Source organism: Saimiri boliviensis, chromosome 3, assembly GCF_048565385.1.
Source record: "Saimiri boliviensis isolate mSaiBol1 chromosome 3, mSaiBol1.pri, whole genome shotgun sequence".
In the NCBI taxonomy this organism is placed as follows: domain Eukaryota; kingdom Metazoa; phylum Chordata; class Mammalia; order Primates; family Cebidae; genus Saimiri; species Saimiri boliviensis.
The window spans coordinates 12,481,926-12,500,877 of NC_133451.1; the positions used below are offsets into that span (position 1 = coordinate 12,481,926).

General features: G+C 47.3%; 2 protein-coding genes across 2 annotated transcripts; both read right to left on the reverse strand.

Moving 5' to 3' along the window:
* Positions 1 to 479: 479 nt before the first annotated feature.
* Positions 480 to 4,171, reverse strand: NKX3-2 (NK3 homeobox 2). The gene is made up of 2 exons (XM_039468482.2): positions 3,590 to 4,171; positions 480 to 2,150 (listed from the first exon to the last, which is right to left on the reverse strand). The coding sequence occupies exons 1-2, from the start codon at positions 4,053 to 4,055 to the stop codon at positions 1,615 to 1,617; spliced, it is 1,002 nt and encodes a 333-aa protein (XP_039324416.1). The 5' UTR covers positions 4,056 to 4,171; the 3' UTR covers positions 480 to 1,614.
* A 1,543-nt stretch (positions 4,172 to 5,714) lies between these two features.
* On the reverse strand, positions 5,715 to 9,049 carry LOC101036981 (uncharacterized). The gene is made up of 3 exons (XM_010345319.2): positions 8,972 to 9,049; positions 7,812 to 7,909; positions 5,715 to 7,475 (listed from the first exon to the last, which is right to left on the reverse strand). The coding sequence occupies exons 1-3, from the start codon at positions 9,047 to 9,049 to the stop codon at positions 6,818 to 6,820; spliced, it is 834 nt and encodes a 277-aa protein (XP_010343621.1). The 3' UTR covers positions 5,715 to 6,817.
* Between the last annotated feature and the right edge of the window lie 9,903 nt (positions 9,050 to 18,952).

Consider the following 18,952-nt stretch of genomic DNA (forward strand, 5'->3'; position numbering starts at 1 on the left):
CTTCCGAAATTTAGCTGGAGTTTTCACCAAACCACTCTTGAAACTAAAGACTAGATAACGTAGAGAAACGCTCCTAAAATCGAAAGCAGAGAGAGCTGGGGTAGGGTAAGGGGAAGTAAAAGGGTCAGTATATTGGGATGGGGGAAGAGTCACTGGCTGGGGCTTCAACCATGGGGTCTTACTAGGCTCTGAAACCAATGCTCACGGGAGGATGGGGAGAAATTCTAGTAATTTGTTTCCAGATTCAGTGGGATTCATCCATGACTCCTGCAAAGCCCCCGAAGTCATGATTTCTCTGAGCTGCCCAGGTTTACACCGTGCTTGAGGAATGCGCGGGCAGCAGGGATGCTCCCAGGAGAGACTAAGCATCCTTGGTGCAAGGAAAAGAGGTTGGAAAAGGTCCCAGCTATTTCCCGCCCGCCTCACTGGTTCCCCAAAGTCGAAAGAGACAGTGTCAGAGAAAACGCGGCGTCCAGAGGGCAAGTTAAACTAAAAGTTTATAAATTAAAGAAAAAATACAGCGAATAGAGCTTCCAAACCTCACAAATCTTTTTACAGTTAATACTCTAGTTGAGTGCACAGTGCCCTTAAGGAGGCGAAAAGCGGCGAGGTTGACGAGACAGGTAGGATCACCTGTTTCAGGGTCAGTGAGGGGCGGAGAGGGGAGTCCCGGGCCAGAGCACAGGAGTTGCAGGGGGAGGAAGGTAGAGACGGAGGGCCAGGCGGCGGCAGTGGAAAGGCTGGCCAGGGATATTCACATTGAATACAAAAATAACCGTCATTTGAATACAAACAACTGAAAAGTGCTACACGTCTTAACCTCCTTTAAACAAATAAAAAGAAATTGAAGAAAAGTTTCTGCAGAGGGCTGCCCGGCTGTGCGCTCTCCTCGTTCAGGGGCCTCCCAGGCGCTTCCTGCTTGGGCGCGGACCTGGGCTTCAGAGAGGGAAGGTGTGAGACCCCCGGCTTGCACCACGCTCCGAGGCTCCCTTCTTTACATTCAGCACCCTAATCGGGCGCCCCCACCCGAGCTCTGACACACGGGAGGGGTGGAGCGGAGGGCCTGAAAACCCAAAACTTCACGCTTCAATCCAACCCCTGGCCTAGTGTGCCTGGGACTGTCAGGATTTCGCACCCCTTGGTTACAAAAGCAATTTCCAAAAATAAAAGATATGTAGATACACATAGATTGGTAGCATGGATACCATGAACTCGTGTGGTCTAGTGCAGGACGCTCCCAGCAGGCCTGAAATTCCGAGGATTCAGGCTATGTGGTTTCCAGGAGTTCCCGCTCAGGGAAAACACCACCCCCAGGCAGACATAATTCGAATCCAAATTCAACTCCAACATTGTCGAGATAATAAATAGAGTCCAGGGGCTTCCAGGCCTGTGGGCTATCAGGGCCCCTAGGCCATAGGGTGCCTCTGTTCGAATTAGAAAAAGGCGCCCCCTCGGGGCAGACTCAGCCCAGCTGCCAGAGCACAAGTGCTGGAGCCGGGTTTCATCTCCTGGTGGCCCCTTGGCGGGGCTCCCGGTGCAGGCTACAGCCTACAGCAGTCAGCGGCAGTCCGGAGCCGGGCGCGGGAATCACTCGCGGCCTCAGCCCAGGTCGGTTCACTGGGTGCCTGCGGCGGCCGCGCAGGTGGAGAGCGCCCAGCCTGGGAGGCAGTAGTAGGGGTAATAGTAGGAGGGCTGCAGTGGCAGAAGCGAGGGTGGCCGGAGCACTTCGCCGGGCACGTATTGTCTCTGGTCGTCGCGCACCAGCACCTTTACTGCCACCTTCTTGGCGGCGGGCGCCGAGGCCAGCAGGTCGGCGGCCATCTGCCGGCGCTTGGTCTTGTAGCGACGGTTCTGGAACCAGATTTTCACCTGCGTCTCGGTGAGCTTCAGCGACGCAGCCAGGTCGGCGCGCTCCGGCCCGGACAGGTAGCGCTGGTGGTTAAAGCGGCGCTCCAGCTCGAAGACCTGCGCGTGAGAGAAGGCGGCCCGCGAGCGCTTCTTGCGTGGCTTGGGCGCCGCCGGCTCCTCCTCCTCCTCCGCGACGCCCGCCGGCCCGCTGCCGCCCCCGCCGTCGGCCCCGCCGCACAGCGCGGACACATGTGCACCTCTGGGGCCAACACCGTCGTCCTCGGTCCTTGGGCTGCGGTCGTCTGCGGACCCCGGTGGGAACAGAAACAAGAGACTGTCAGCGCCACAGATGAGGTGAGGCCGGGCCTCAACTGCAGGGGTCACGGGGGTGGGGCGGACATACACTTTGATCCCACTCCATCGGAGCGGAGCTCTGGGAGGCCCTGGGCTCGGGACGCCGATCTCAGAATCTTGCCCCACTGGGTATCCGATCTAGGCCTCTTCAGAGGAGGATGGCTGACTCAGCCGCTGTGCCAACGCTCTGTTGTCAAGACCATCTCCCCACCCTCTCTGGGCCCCAGGCTCCTCTCGGTAATTTGGGGCACTGGACCCGATCATCCCCGAAAACTCTCCCAGCTCTCAGCGCTGAGCACTGGAATTCTAGGCTGCATTTCCGTCTCTCTGCCTGGGTTCACGCGCCTCCCCACACTCAGTTCACACGCACACACGCGCGCGTCCTCGCAGCACACACTTGGTCTGGTGCAGGTTAGGGAAGGTGGAGGCGGATCCAGGGGCCAAAGGTAAGTAGAATTGCACGGGATTGCTGTGAGGGACATGCAAACAGGCTGAGCCAAGGCCTTAGATCGGCTCCTCTCCTCTCTCTTCGCAAGGAAAAGAGAGGATGGACTGGAGAGTAAATACAGGGGACTACCCCTGCCTCGAGTTTTGGGACCCTAATCCCACGCCAGTTTCTCAGCCTCTTACCCGCCCTCCCGAAGCACTCCAACACAAAGGTCCAGCGCTCGCCGCTGCTTGAGACTACAGAGGCTTACACCCAACTGGTGCAGGCACCGGGATCTTCCAGACCACAGAACAGGCCAGGCCACGGCTGAGGAGGCCACTCCCGCCTCCAGGACGAACTAAAGGCCCACTCTGGGATCCTTGGCCTAGGGCTGCTCTCCCAGACCTCGGGTCTGAGAAAGCCAGACCAGCCCTTTCCCTAAAGCTCTAGTTCTGCAGATTCTCAGCTCTGGCCCATTCCAAGATGTTCTTCACTACATATCCACCTACTGTGGGGCCGGGCCCTGGGACCCTGAGCTGGCAGGGCCTCTGGTCCAGAGCTAAGGCACTAGCTATCTGAGGTCTCTGAACCTCTCGCTTTTCTGCTTCCCTGATTTTGGGGGTTTGGGGACAGACACGGCAGAAAGCATTGGCGACGAACTCAAAGAACCCCGAATGCAGGGGGCAGCGGTTCTCCAACCCAGTCTAACGCGTATGGGCCCGGGACGTCTTAGGCCTCGTCCGGGGACGGGACGCAGGGATCTGAGGAGCTCCTCCGGTCTCTCCCGGCTCAGTTTCCCAAGGGGTAGAGCAGCTCGCGCCAGCGCGCAAACTTCGGGACTTGGCCAGCCTCCGAGCCCCAGGGCGCGGGGTGCTCATAGCCTGCCACCCCACTCGGCATGGTTGCCCTCCACGTCCATCCCCTCAGCCCGGCCCCCATCCCCGCGAAGCCGCAGCAGACCTGAGACGCTGGCGGACATCTCGCTGTCGCTCCGGCCCGCGGCTTCCTCCTCTAGGTCTTTGGAAGCGGCCAGCTCACAGATCGGCTGGCCGAGGCTCAACGATCCCCCCGCGAAGCCGGCCCCGCTGGCCCCCGGAGCGTCCGTGCAGCGCCGCCTGCTCTCGGTCTCCTCGCTGAGCGCGGAGTCCGAGTCCCAGCCTTCCGGGCTCTCTGCAGTCCGCCCCGCAGCTGTTCCGGTACCAGCCGGAGACGCCAGCAGAGAGTCCTCGGCGCCCCCCAGCGCGCCCGCGTCCCTCTCCCCAAAGAGCCGCCAACAGCAGACAGCGGGTGCCGCAGCCACCGCCACCGCTGTGCCCCCGGGCGCCGGGCGCCCCTCTGGCGCGGCCAGCCCCACGCGCTCCTCTTTCTTGTTGAGGATCGCCTGGATGGAGAAGGGCGTCAAGGTGTTGGCGCCGCGCACAGCCATCTGCGCCGCGGGCCGGAGCGGCCGGCGGGGAGGGAAGCTGGAGAGCCGAGCAGCTCCGAGCTGGACGGAGAGCGCAGGCTGCCGTAGCTCGAGTGAGCCGGGTGCGCGAGGCCGCAGACGCCCACTCCTGCGCGGCCCAGCAGCCCCCGCCCCACTGCGTCCCAGGATCTGCGCCGACCCTCACCCCCACCTCAGAGGCCCACCCCGCCCGGTGACCCCCTCCCCCCGAATCCAGAGCCAGACGCTCTCCTTGCGCAGCTCAGCTGGATTATCTCATCCCTTTTCGCCCTTAGGGGCGGGCCGGGGTCTGCCCCCTCGGGGGACGTGGAGGAGGATTGGCGGGGGCCCCTCCGCTGCTGCAGTCCCCTCCCGAGCGCCGCCGGGGCGCGCGGCCCGAGTCACTTTTCTTTGAGCGTCTGTCCCTTCCCAGCCTGCAGGATTTCGCTCCTGGATCGTCCTCCCCTGCCCTGCTGGGCAGGCTCTTCCGGAGCCCAGCCCTGGCGGCAGCGGCGACTGCAGTGGCGGCCGCGGCCGCTGGATTCCAAGAGGCGCGGGGCACCTTTTTACCCCCTGCCCGGGTTTTATCTGTTTCTTTTCTCTTTCCTTCCCTAGCGTTCCACTGTACCGCCCCCCTCCCGCACGGGTGTCATTCCTCACTGCTGAGTGACAGCCTCAGGCCACGCCCCTCCACTGGGCTGTCCCGGGCGCTCCCGGCCGTGCATTGGCTGGCTCCAGTTGGGCGACGTTGACTTTAACAGACAAAACTGGGCACTTTGCGCCGCTAAAGACAGGGTCTGACTTAACCCCTTCTCTCCTAAGCCTGGTCCTCGAAGCACGCTCCAGCAACTGGGAGGCTCATCCACCCCAAATCACGTATCTTAACTCTGCTGATGTATCCACCTATTCCAGCACTTTAATAGAACGCTGATAATTAGTTGAGTCAAATCTGCGGAGAAAATCCAAAATAATGCAGTTCCATAAATCATGCTCGTAGTTTCTGTTCTCTAGGAAGAATCATAAACACGAAGACCAAAATGCATCCTTTTTTCTACCTACAGTTTCGCCGATACCTCATCGCTAATGTTCTTTGCTGAAATGATCAGTTAATTAAGATCACTATAGAAATATTTTTCTTTCCTCGCCTTCTTTGATTTGATTCGATTTTTATAGAGGAATTAGAAAAAATGGTGTCGTTAGAAGTAAGGTCAGGAGAAGAACTGAAAGGCATCTTTGGGAGAATTTCTGTAAATTTTACGGTCGTTTCCCTGGCCGATCAATACTGAATTTAATTGGAGTTTGTTAAGTTTTGCATCAGGAAGAAAAAAAAAAACTTTCATTTTTTAAATCTCTTACTTGTGCGTTGAATAAAATTATAAATAGATATGTTTGTTTGCTTAAGAGTATACCTAGGAATTACCATAATAAAGTGATCCAGAAGCGACAACACTTTTTGCGCTTCAAAAAAGAAGAAATGCATGTATTATATAATAGGAGGAACCAAGCTAAGAAATACAAATATTGTGGGTACATAAAAACATTTTTAAATTTGTTATTCCTTTTTTTTAACATAAAATTTGCTCAATTAACGTACTTCACTGTTCTCCATAAACTTCACCAGAAGGTTAACACCAAATACACAAACTTGAACCATTAAATATGTTTAAAGGACTATGATTTTACTTTAATAAATTGCTAGGACTGGTGTTTTTGGTATCATTAAAATAAATAACCTTTCCCCTTGTTGCTTTCTTTTTGGTTGTTCTTGTTCTGCACCGCAGGAGGAAATACACCCACTATTCACAGTTTTCAGCCTCAGAATGAGGTTTTGCAGCATCTATAGTTTTCAGCATTTCTGCTACATGATGCTTTCTCGATTTGTGCAGACCTTGTAGGATACCTGGGGAAAAAAACACTGACTTGAAGAGATCATTGCCCTTTATAGCTCTTTACAATTACATCAGTATTGAAGGAACGCGGTTTAAATTTGGTGTCAGTGCTCAGCAAGTGTAAGGACGCAGAGGGGAACACAGCTGAATGCTTACCGTCTTTCAAAACCCTGTGTCCTCTCCTCCCCGCTATGTTATTTAATTTATCGTTCTCCGCACCCCAGGCTGGGATGCTGGGAACTACAGTGAGGAGATTGACACTGGTTGCTTGGAAGGTAGGGGAAGGGCAGCTGTGGGTTTGGTGTCCCGCAGTTATCTCTTTGTGGATTTAGGAGTTAGTGCTAATAGTGGAGTGAGATCCGAATCATAAAGGCAGGCAGAGATGTTTGGTGGCTGAATGACAGAGAACTAGAGTAGGTTTGGGGCCATGTAAAGACTTGCTTGAGAAAAAACTACGCTTTAGTTGCGAATCCCTCCCCTCTTCCCTTCGATTCCATGTTCAAAAATAAATCCAAATCACAGTTGGATATGCTCCTGCCACAGGCTTGGGCAGAGGTTTTTAAAGCATGAAAAGATGTGTTTCGGCGATTTTGAGTTGTCGGGTATTTTTGTGTCCCAGGAGTGTGAGAAAGACGTTCCGCGTCTTCCGGAAGCGCACAGCAAGGGAGGCTCCTGGTGTCATCTCGGGCCACTGCGGCGCTTAGCCGACCATTAGGTTTGCGGGTGACCGTAGGCAGGGCCGGGAGCTGGGTGCTTGGCGAGAGGGTGAACTCATGGGTCCTGAGCTGCAACTAGAAGCTGCTCCTAGAAAGGGGTTGGGTGGGAACGAAAAGGCTGTGGGGGAGGGGGTGGTCAGACGCTCAGAAATACCCGGCGTCACTGCGGAGTCCAGGCCCAGAGTGGGGGTGTGTGGCGAAGGCGCAGCAGGCCCGCGCCAGTCGGAGGACCGCAGATCCTAACGCGATCTCGCGGGCGTGCCTGGGCCCCGCTTCGTGCCCATCGAGGGCGACTTCCTTCGGGCTCAGCCGTGAGCTCCAGGAACTCTGCAACCTCCCGACGGCGCCACGCTCCGGCCTGGGCCGGCCTGGGAGTCGGCGGAGCGGCGCGGCCGGGCGGGGCGGCTGGTGAGGCTTTTGGGAGGCGCTGGGCTCGCTCGGCGTCCGCGCCCTGCTCGGCCGACGCACCCCCTCGGCTTCCGCGGGCCCATTTTCTCCTAGTCTTCGGCCTCTCTTTCTTCTGCCTCCCTCCCCTCCTCCTCCACGTCTTCCTCTTCTTCCTCCTCCCTCCTCCTGCTCCTCCTCGGCAGTTTGGATCCTGCGGGCCCCTTACGCGCTGCGCCCTCCGGTCCCCGGAACGGCCCGGGCTGGGGACGCTGCTGTGCCGTGAGGCTTCCGCGGGCGGCGGGCGGAGAGCCGGACTCGGCTGCGAAAGCCGGGAGGGCGGGGAAGGGGAAGCCCCGGCCCTCCCGGGCGCGCTGTAGGCTGCTGCGCACGTGCCCGCGCTCCCGGGGTGGGGGCAGTCGGCCCGGGATTTCCTGCGGTGCCACCGCGCGCCTCACCCCCAACGCCTGCCACCTGCGCCCTGGGCCGCCTTCCCTGACGCCAGCGGCCGGAGGGCGCGCCCACCGAGTGCTGCCCAGCAACGAAAGGCCAAGCGGGACTCGTCTCTCAGACGCCGGTGACTTTGAAGTCACCTACTTTCTTTAACTTCTAGTCCTTTAAAACGAGGGCTGGCCCGATGCCGTCTTGAAGCCAGTGCTTCACTGAGTGAGCAAATGAAGGGTATGTGTGGCGGGGAATGGGGGGCGGGGGCGTTGCAGGCTCGCCAGAGCCAGGTACAGGTCCAGGCGGAGGTCGCGCCCAGCACTGACTGTCGGTGCCGGTCCGCAGACTCCCGAGGGCGCTCCAAACCGCCTAAGCATCCCAAGCATCGGGCACCGACGCCTGCGTTCCTGTATTGTCCAGCCCCCTGCAAGGTTTTTCATGCACATGGTCCAAATATATCAGACTGCAGAGAGAAGCTGTATCGTAACTATTAATATAAAAGGTAGTTAAAAAATGTTGCTCACTGACAGTGTGCTAGGAACCAAAGCCTACTGTTTCATTGAATGTACACACCGCTGGGACTGGAATGAGTAGAAAACATTGTTATTCCCGTTTTACAGATGAGGAAACTGTGACTCCTATTAGTAAGTGGCTAAGTCAGGATTTAAATCAGGCTCTGTCTGATGTCAAAAACCATTTGGATTTTCTACTTTAATCGAGTTTTCTCATTAACCTTCAGACTTATTGTTTCCCGTTAGACCTTACCCATTTCTAATTACTTATTATTCATTGGAAAAGGAGCTTCGTTCGGATTTAAGGTAATCAAAGAGAAAATTCAGTCAGGCAAATCTGACTTTTTTTTTTTTTTTTCTGTTCCACACATTTGAAAACAAATCACACCAAGGCCTCAGGATCTGAACGTAAACCTCGTTAGAAAGAAGGAAACACATTTTATTATAATCAACAAACTAAACCATGTGTAGAGACAGCCAGGTGATGGAAACTCAGGTTCAGAAACCAGATTATGTGTGCGGCTCTGAGACGTAGCGAAGCAGCCTCACGCAAGACCCTCTTCGGGGCTTAGTTTTCTTACCTAAAAAGCTAGGGTTGGAAATCATCTTTCAGGGTGTTAGAAAGTCAAGTGCCGGCTTCGAACCCACCCGGGTACGGTGGAGAACGAGCGCCACCTAGCGGGCATCCCTCTGGGGTTGTGTGTACCTTTATTATAGGGACGTACTGGAATAAGCAGTAAATAAAACGGAGTGCTTTGCTTCTAGTTTCGTGTCCACAGCCTCGCGCTGCCGGGGATCTAATAGCAGAGATGCTTCATTTTAAAAAACTCACCCAGGCACGGTCAGCACCTCCACTGAAGACTCACCTCCCTCTAGGGCCAGGGGGAAGAGACTGGAGCAGACTGGAGCAGGGCGCCAGAGTGTTAGGGTAAGTTTAAGAAGGAGGCTGCAGCAAGCCCTGGCCTACCTCCTACCCTATCCTGCATTCCACGCTGCTGGTCTGCAGGCTGCCTGCTGTGAGTATATAACCGAAGCTCTCGCTCAATGATCATTTAGGTCACAGGCATCCCTGTGTGTTTAATTGGCCATAGGTATGTTTTTTAAGAAACTAATTTATTCACGATACAAACTGAGGTATTTCACCCTAAGCATCAGAAACTTCAGGCACTGAAAACAAACCTCAGTTTCACTCTCTCGCCCAGGCTGGAGTGAAGTGGTGTGATCTTAGCTCACTGCAAGATCTCACTGGTGAGATCTCAGATCTCTGCCTCCCTGGTTCAAGGGATGCTCCTACCTCAGTCTCCTGCGTATCTGGGACCACAGGCATGCACCACCACACCCGGCTAATTTTCGTATTTTTAGTAGATACGGGGTTTCACTATGTTGGTCAGGCTGGTCTGGAACTCCTGACCTCAAGTGATCCACCCGTCTTAGCCTCCCAAAGTTCTAGGTACAGCCACCGGGTTCGGAAGGGTTTTATTTTCTTATTTGGGTTGTATACTAGACCGAGGGTGGATGGGTGGATGGCGGTTCTATTTACAGGCTTGGGGAGGACAGGAGGAGGAGCCAGTTTGAACAGATAAAGAGAAAGGTGCTATGTACTATTGCTTGTGCTGAGTTTCAGATGCTTGTGAAATACAGTGAAAATCTTCTGGATTTATTATATATGTATATTTTTTTCTCTAAGACACTGTTCTGAAAGACCTTGCAGTACTAAGCCAAGTTCTTCTTTGGAAATTTCCAACTAGTTCCTGTTTTGTGTCAGGCATTCTTCTAGGAGCTGTAGTTTAAGGCCTTGTAAACTCCTACTTTCAACAGGCTAGCATTCTTTTTTTTTTTTTTTTTTTTTTTTTGAGACGGAGTTTCGCTCTTGTTACCCAGGCTGGAGTGCAATGGCGCGATCTCGGCTCACCGCAACCTCCGCCTCCTGGGTTCAAGCAATTCTCCTGCCTCAGCCTCCTGAGTAGCTGGGATTACAGGCACACGCCACCATGCCCAGCTAATTTTTTTTTTTGTATTTTTAGTAGAGACGGGGTTTCACCATGTTGACCAGGATGGTCTCGATCTCTCGACCTCGTGATCCACCCGCATTCTAGTGGAAGAACATCATAAACAGGCAAATACCTAAACAAACCAATGGAAAAAAACATCAGATGGTAGTAAGTACTATGAAGAAAATTTAAAAAGAGTGATGTCAGCTGACATCATACTGAATGGGCAAAAGCTGGAAGCATTCCAGTTGAAATTAATATAAGACAAAAATGTCCTCTCTCACCTTTTCTAATCAATATAGTATTGGAAGTCCTGCCCAAGGTGATCAGGCAATAGAAAGAAATAAAGGGCATCCAGATAGGAAGAGAGGAAGTCAGACTATTTCTGTTTGCAGACAACATGATTCTATATTTAGAAAACCCCATAATCTCTGTCCCGAAGCTCCTTCAGCTTATAAACAACTTCAGCAAAGTCTCAGGATACAAAATTAATGTACAAAAATCACAGCATTCCTATACACCAGCAACAGCCAAGCCAAGAGTCAAATCAGAAACGTAATCCCATTCACAGTTGTCACAAAAGAATAAAATACCTAGGAATGCAGCTAACTAGGTAGGTGAAAAATCTCTATGATGAGAACCACAAAACACTGCTCAAAGAAATTGGAGATGACACAAACAAATTGAAAAACATTCCATGCTCATGGATAGGAAGAATCAATAGCATTAAAATGGTTATACTGCCCAAAGCAATTTATACATTCAATGCTATTCCTATTAAACTATCATTGAGATTTCTTCACATAAATAGAAAAAAAAAACTATTTTAAAATTCATATGGAACCAAAAAAGAGCCTAAATAGCCAAGACAATCATAAGCATGAAGAAAACTGAAGGCATTATGCTAATTGACTTGAAACTATACTACAGGGCTACAGTAACCAAAACAGTGTGGTACTGGTACAAAACAGACACACAGACCAATGGAGCAGAATAGAGAGCCCAGTAATAAGGGCACACACCTATGACCATATGATTATCAATAAAGCTGACAAAAACAAGCAATTGGGAAAGGACATCCTATCCATACGTGGTGCTGAGATAACTGGCTAGCCATATACAGAAGATTGAAATTAACCCCCTTACATGATATACACAAATCAACTCAAGATGGATTAAAGACTTAAATGTAAAACCTCAAACTATAAGAGCTCTGGAAGAAAACTAGGCAATACAATTTTGGATATATGAATAGACAAATATTTCATGATGAAAATGCCAAAAACAATCACAACAAAAGCAAAAATTGACAGATGGAATCTAATTAAACTTAAGAGGCTTCTGTACAGCAAAGAAGCTATCAACAGAGCAAACAGGCATCCTACAAAATGGGAGAAAGTATTTGCAAGCTATGCATCTGACCAAGGTCTAATATCCAGCATATATAAGGAAATTAAACAAAATTAGAAGCAAAAAACAACTCCAGTGAAAAGTGGGCAAAGGACATGAACAGACACTTTTCAAAAGAAGACACACATGCAATCAACAAGCACACGAAAAAAAGCTCAGTATCACTTATCATTAGAAAAATGCAAATCAAAACCACAATGAGATACCATCTCACACCAGTCAAAATGGCTATTACTAGCCAAAAAATAACAGATGCTGGAGAAAAAGGAATACTTATATACTGTTGGTGACAGTGTAAATTATTTCAACCCCTGTGGAAAGCAGTATGGGTATTCTTCAAAGACCTAAAAACAGAATTCCCATTCAACCCAGCAATGCCATTACTGGGTATATACCCAAAGAAATATAAATTGTTCTAACATAAAGGCACATGCACTTATATGTTCACTGTAGCACTGTTGACAATAGCAAAGATATGAAATCAACCTAAATGCCCAGCAATGGTAGAATGGATAAGGCAATATGGTACATGTGCACCATGGAATATTACACAGCCATAAAAACAAACAAGGTCATGTGCTTTGTGAGAACATAGACGGAGCTGGAGGCTGTTATCCTTAAGAAAGTAATGCAGGAATAGAAAGCCAAATACTGCATGTTCTCACTTAAAAGTGAGCATTAAATGATGAGATCACATGAACACAAAGAGAACAATAGACACTGTGGCCTACTTGATGGTGAAGGGAGAGGATCAGGAAAAATATCTATTGGGTACTAGGCTTAGTACGCGGGTGATGAATTTGTGTAACAAACTCCCACGACATGAATTTACCTACATAACAAACCTGCACATATACCCCCTGTATGTAAAATAAAAGTTAAAAATGAAAATAGAAACAATAAATGGAGTGATGTGATAGAGGGTGACTTGAGGCTACTTTTCATGGGTGAAATTCAAATCTGAAAGAGATACTTTATGAAGACTGAAAAAGAGATTTTCAGAGAGTGGAAGAAATAGTGCAAAAAATGTTAGGTGCAAACCACCATTATGGGCCGAATGTATTCTCTTCAAAGTGATAGATTGAGATCTTAATCCCCAGTGTGTGGGATTAGGATATAAAGCTTTCAGGATATAATTAGTCCATGAAGGTGAAGCTCTCATGAATGGGATTAGTGCTCATACAAGAAGAAACAAGAGAAAGCTTGCTTCCCCCTCTCCTCCCCATCTATCTTTTTCTCTCTGTCTCTACCTCTCTTCTTTTCTCTGCCATGTGAGGATACAACAAGAAAGTGTCTGTCTCCAAACACTGGATCTACCAGCACTTTGATCTTGGACTTCCCAGCCCCCAGAACTGTGAGAAACAAATGTTAAGATTCCAGTCTATGGTATGCTTGTTATAGCAACCCTAGCTGACTAAGATGCAGCTCACAGATACAACAGCTTGCTCCTGTGGCCAGAGGACAGGGGGAGAGGGGCAGAGTGATGAGAGTTGGAGCCTAAGATCCAGCAGGTGTTTTTAAGTCTCAGTGAGGAGCATGGATTTTATTCTAAGTATATGGGAGGCCATGGAAAATTTTACACAAAGGGGCACCTGAATATGATTTACATTTTTGAAAGATTACATTGGCTTTTCTATGACAAGATGATTATGGGGTGATAAAAGGAAAATCAGGAAGACAAATTGGAAGCTAGTGCAAGAGTTCCAAACAAGAGATGATGGTGGCTTGGATTAGGTAGTACTGGAGATGGAGAGAATGGCCAGAATTGCCACCAATTTTGGTGCTATTCTTTTAAAAATATTCTAAAAGTAAAACAAAAAAAAAAATCTAAAAATTGACCATTTTAACCATTTTTAAGTGTGCAGTTCAGAAACATTAAGTACATTGTTGTGCAGCCATCACTGCCATCCATCTCCACAACGTTTTCAGCTTGCAAAACCAAAATTCTTTCCCTATTAAACACCAACTGACCCTTTCCGCCTCTCGCCAGACCCTGGCAGCCATTATTCTATGTTCTGTCTCTATGAATCTGACTACTCTAATTACTTCATATGAGTAGAATCACAGAGTATTTGTCCTATTGGAATTGGCTCATTTCATTTAGCCTGATGTTTTCAAAGTTCATTCATGTTGTAGCATGTGACAGAATTTCCTTCCATTTTAAAGCTGAATAATATTTATTTCTCTATGTATGCCACATTTTGTTTATCCAGTCATCTGTCAGTGGACATGCGTGGCTTTCACATTTCAGCCAGTGTAAATAATGCTGCAATGAACAGGGGTATACAAATATCTCTTTGAGACCCTGCTTTCATTTTTTTGTATGTATGTACATGCTCAGAAATGCAATTGCTCCATCATAGAGTAATTCTATGTTTAATTTTTTGAGGAACTACTATGCAATTTTTCACAGCAGCTGCACCATTTAGCATTCCCATCAGCAGTGCATAAGGATTCCATTTCTCTACATCCTTACCAACACTTATCTTTTATATTTGTTTAATCGTGGGAAAAAACACATGACACAAAATATACCATCTTAACAATTTTTAAATGTACAGCTCATTGGAGCTAAACCTATTCAAATTGTTGTGGAACAGAGCTCTAGAACGTTTTCATTTTGCAAAACTGAAACTCTATATGCATTGAACAGCAACTCCTTATTTTACTCCCACACCAGCCCCTGGCAACTACCAAGCTTATACTTTCTGTTTGGATAAGTTTGACTACTTTAGACACATCATATCCATGAAATCATACAGTATTTATATTTTTGTGACTGGTTTATTTCACTTAGGGTAATGCCTTCAAGGTTCATTCATGTTGTAGCATAAATGTGCAGGACTTCTTTCTTTTTGAAGGCTGAATACTATTCTACTGTATGTATATATCACATTTTCTTTATTCACTCGTTCATCCATTTGGGTTGAATTAATGCCCTTTCTACTTCTTGGCTATTCTGCCTAATGCTACAATAAAAATGCGTGTGAAAATATCTCTTAGAGATCCTGCTTAATGTTCTTTTGGATATGTACTAAGAAATTGAATTGCTAGATGATATAATAATTTTATTTTTTTTTTTTTTGAGAAACCTCCATACTGGTTTTCATAATGGCTGCATGGTTTTACATTACCATTTGCAGTGGAAAAGGATTTTAATTTCTTTACTTCCTCACCAATACTTGTTATTTTCTGTTTTTGTGATAGCAGCCATTCTAATCATTATGAAGAACATCTCACTGTGGTTTTGATTTGCATTTCCCTAATGACTGGGGATGGTGAGCATGTTTTCATGTACTTATTGGCTATTTGTTTATATTCTTTGGAGATATGTCTATTCAAGTTATTTGCTCATTTCGAATTTGTTATTTTGTTGTTGAGATTCAGGAATCCCTTATATATTCTGGTTGTTGATCCTTTATTAAATACATGGTCTGCAAATCTTTTCTCCCATTCTGAGTTGTTTGTCACTATTCTTGAAGGACTTGATAGATTGGAGGGAGGTGAGGGAAAGAGTCCTTCACTCTAAGAGATCTCAAGGTATCTCCTGTATTTGGGCTTAAGAGTTTGAGTAGTGGTGCTATTAATCTAGGTAGGAAAGACCTGAGAAGACTTGGTAGGAGAGAGGGTGGGAGGCAGGTGTTCAGTTTGGGATGTATTATTATATCTGAGATGCTTATTAGACATCTATTTGGAGCTGTAAAGTAATCAGCAGTGAAAATGACATTTCAAGTTCAATGCCAGAAATAGAAATCTGGGTGCTATAAGATGATAGGTGATATTAATAGAACTGGATGTGTTCACATAGGAAAGTGATTGTAGCCTGGCCAGAGAGAACTACAGATGTAGCAACCAAGCCCTTTCAACATTTATAGATTTATTAGGAGAAGGACATTCACCCAAAGGAACTGGGAAGGGATCATCAGTTTTGTAGGAAGAATCAGGAGAGGCTGGAACTTGAGACAGAAGAAAGTGTTGCCATAGGAGAGAATGATCAGTTGTAAAACGTGCTGCAGTCAAGCAATGTGATAGAGACATGGCCCTCGTAACGTGGACGTTATTGGTAACCTTGAGAGAAACCATCTTGCAGAGTGAAGGGAGCACATCAGACTGGAATGCGTTGAGGAGACTATCATACAGGTAGAAGCAGAGTTAGTGAATATAGGTAACTCTTTAAAGAATTTGGCATGAAGAGGAGCAAAGCAGTGAGATGGAAGATGGAGGGGGTCCTGCATCTAGATATTTTATTTTTAGATAGAAGATACTATAATATACTGTTATACATGCTAATGTAAGTAAAGAGTGACAATGGATGCTCCAGGACAGAAGAGAAAACTGCAGTAGCAAAGTCCTTGAGAGACTGAGAGAGACTGGTCTCTTTAAATGACTTACTTTTAAAAACTTGATAAAAAGGCCAGGCGTGGTGGCTCATGCCTGTAATCCCAGGACTTTGGGAGGCTGAGGCAGGCGGATCATGAGGTCAAGAGATCAAGACCATCCTGGCCAACATGATGAAACCCCATCTCTACTAAAAATATAAAAATTAACCCAGCAATCCCATTACTGGGTATATATCCAAAGGATTATAAATCATTCTACTACAAGGACACGTGCACACGAATGTTCATTGCAGCACTGTTTACAATAGCAAAGACCTGGAACCAACCCAAATGCCCAACGATGATAGACTGGATAGGGAAAATGTGGTACATATACACCATGGAATATTACGCAGCCATCAAAAACGATGAGTTCACGTCCTTTGTAGGGACATGGATGAACCTGGAAACCATCATTCTCAGCAAACTGACACAAGAGCAGAAAATCAAACACCGTATATTCTCACTCATAGGTGGGTGTTGAACAATGAGAACACATGGTCACAGGGAGGGGAGCACTACACACTGGGGTCCGTTGGGGGGAAATGGGGGAGGGGCGGGGGGGTGGGGAGGTGGGAAGAGATAGCATGGGGAGAAATGACAGATACAGGTGAGGGGACGGAAGGCAGCAAACCACACTGCCAAGTGTGTACCTATGCAACAATCTTGCATGTTCATCACATGTACCCCAAAACCTAAAATGCAATTAAAAAAAAAAATTAGCTGGGCGTGGTGGCATGCACCTGTAGTCCCAGATACTTGGGAGGCTGAGGCAGGAGAATCCCTTGAACACAGGAGGTAGAGGTTGCAGTGAGCCGAGATCATGCCACTGCACTCTAGCCTGGTGATGGAGCAAGACTCTGTTTCAAAAAAAAAAAAAAACTGATAAAAACTTATTTTTAAAGGAATCTTTATATAAATAACATATGAATAATATAGATATATTTATAAATATGTAAATAAATGAAGCACAATTAACCTCTTGCCATATGTAATTTAAAGTTATAAATAAAGCTAGCTGGAGGAGGTGGTTTGTGCCTGTAATCTCAGCTACTCAGGAGGCTGAGTGAGAGGATTGCTTGAGGCCAGGAATTCGAAACTACTCTGGGCAATGTAACAAGACCCCATCTCTAAAAAAATAAAAAGAAATTAGCCAGACATGGTAGTCTGTGTCTGTAGTCCCAGCTACTTAGGAGGCTAAGATGGAAGGATTTCATGAGCCCAGGAGTTCGAGGCTGCAGTGAGCCAAGATCAAGTAATGGCACTCCAGCCTGGGTGACAGAGTGAGACCCTGTCTCAAAAATAGATAAATAAATAATACAGTGTTTACACACTCTAGCTAGCTACAGTGTATGATGCTGGAGGCTCCAGATATGAGGTTAGCTATTTGTTATAAGGACACATTGACAAGAGCTAGAGATGTTACAGAATGCTAGTGCCAACCTGGACCTTCCGTTGACATGATTAGCCAGATTAAAAGGGAACTGACACAACAGAAATGCATACATAAGTTCACCAAAAGACATGCCAGAATGTTCATAGCCTCATTTTTCGATAATAGCCCCAAACCTAGAAATTATGCAAATGCTCAACAGTAGAATGGATAAATCAAGTGTGGTATATTCACAGAATAGGATACCATATAGCAGTGAGAACAAGCAGTCTACAACTACATGCAACCATATGGCTGAAGTTCATAAACGCAATGATTTAGATGACTCACTGTCACGTCCCTAGGGCCTAGAATGGACCTGGCATATGGTAGGCTCTTAGCAAATATTTATTAAATTAATTATCTCATTTTATCCTTAACACAACTCCATATGATTAGCAAGGCAGGTATCAGAATTTCTGAGATGTAGAGAGGTCAAGTGATTTGCTCCCAGTCACCCCAGTCATGGTTGCTACATTAGGATTCCTGCTAAAATATCTAGCTCTGTAAAATGTGTATTAACTCACCATCATTCTAAGTAACATTGCTGTTCTCTCAGCCTTTTAGCACAAATAACATATTTCAGTTTCTTTTGTTGTTGTTAAATCACATTCTGGGACCTAACTTGGAGATGTTTATTTCCACTATGGGATATCTTGGACTGGGATTTGAAAGAGAAAGGGCCAGAGGGCTGTGCTTTCAGAGAAAAAGGCTTAAGGTAAGGGGAGAAAGCTCACTGGAGAGATTTATGTCAAGGAATTTGCAGTAAACTCTGTCATTCCATCTGAGTAAGTGTGGCCAGAAACAGGAAGGGAAAAACAGGATACTGTGGTAACGCACGGGCTTAATGGAATGTCAGATGAACAGATGGGTTGGAACTGTCCTGGGAGCTGTCAAAGGAGGAAGTCTGAGGAGCCTTCAGAGGAATCCTTACACAAATGCAGGTGAAGTGGGGATGGGGATGTGTGTTTCCTGTAAAGTCAAAAAGAGTTGTGAGAGAAGCATCAAAAAGACAAGCAAAGGCACCTCTGTCCAAGTCATCTCTCTAAAGTCAATCCACATTTCAGTCAGAAGGAAGTAGGGGCTCAGTAGGTTACCATCAATGTACTTTTTAAGAATTAGAAATGATCAGTTATATCCTTTGACACTCCGCAATGTTTACTGGGAAATAATTTTCTGAAGAGCCAGAGAATACAAAAATGACAAGGATGAAATTAACAACAATGTTCAAAGAAGGAAAGGCAAGTTCTTCTTGAATACTTCTTTTTGGCTGAAAAAAAAGTTAGTTTAACTATTTTAAGCAAGACTCATTGAAGACTGACAAGTTGGTGTCTTCAATAACAAGTAATTTTGGAAATGATGACTTTGTTAGTCTATTTCACACTGCTATAAAGATACTCCCAGAGGTTGGGTAATTTATAAAGGAAAGAGATTTAATTGACTCACAGTTCCACATGGTTGGGGAGCCTCAGGAATCTTACAGCAGGCATTAGAGAGCGTGTGTAGGAGGAACTGTCAAACATTTATAAAACCATCAGATCTTGTGAGAACTCACTATTATGAGAACAGCATAGGGGAAACCACCTCCATGGTCTAATCACTTCACACCAGGTCCTTCTTTTGACACATGGGGATTATGGGGATTACAATTTGAGGTGAGATTTGGGTGGGTAAACAGAGCAAAATCATGTCAATGTCATTTTTTAAAAAGCATTAAACAAATTCTACTAGTGGTCAAGGGGA

Bases quoted from the DNA above. Each gene is read 5' to 3' on its own strand.
- LOC101036981 (XM_010345319.2), bottom strand. From the start codon at position 9,049: ATGATCATTGAGCGAGAGCTTCGGTTATATACTCACAGCAGGCAGCCT. The intron at 7,910-8,971 runs GTAGGAGGTAGG...AAAACCTTGCAG, and splicing joins AGCGTGGAATGCAGGATAGG to GGGGCTGGACAATACAGGAA. The intron at 7,476-7,811 runs GTCAGTGCTGGG...GTGGCACCGCAG, and splicing joins TCTGCGGACCGGCACCGACA to GAAATCCCGGGCCGACTGCC.
- NKX3-2 (XM_039468482.2), bottom strand. From the start codon at position 4,055: ATGGCTGTGCGCGGCGCCAACACCTTGACGCCCTTCTCCATCCAGGCG. The intron at 2,151-3,589 runs GTCTGCTGCGGC...CGGGGTCCGCAG, and splicing joins GATGTCCGCCAGCGTCTCAG to ACGACCGCAGCCCAAGGACC.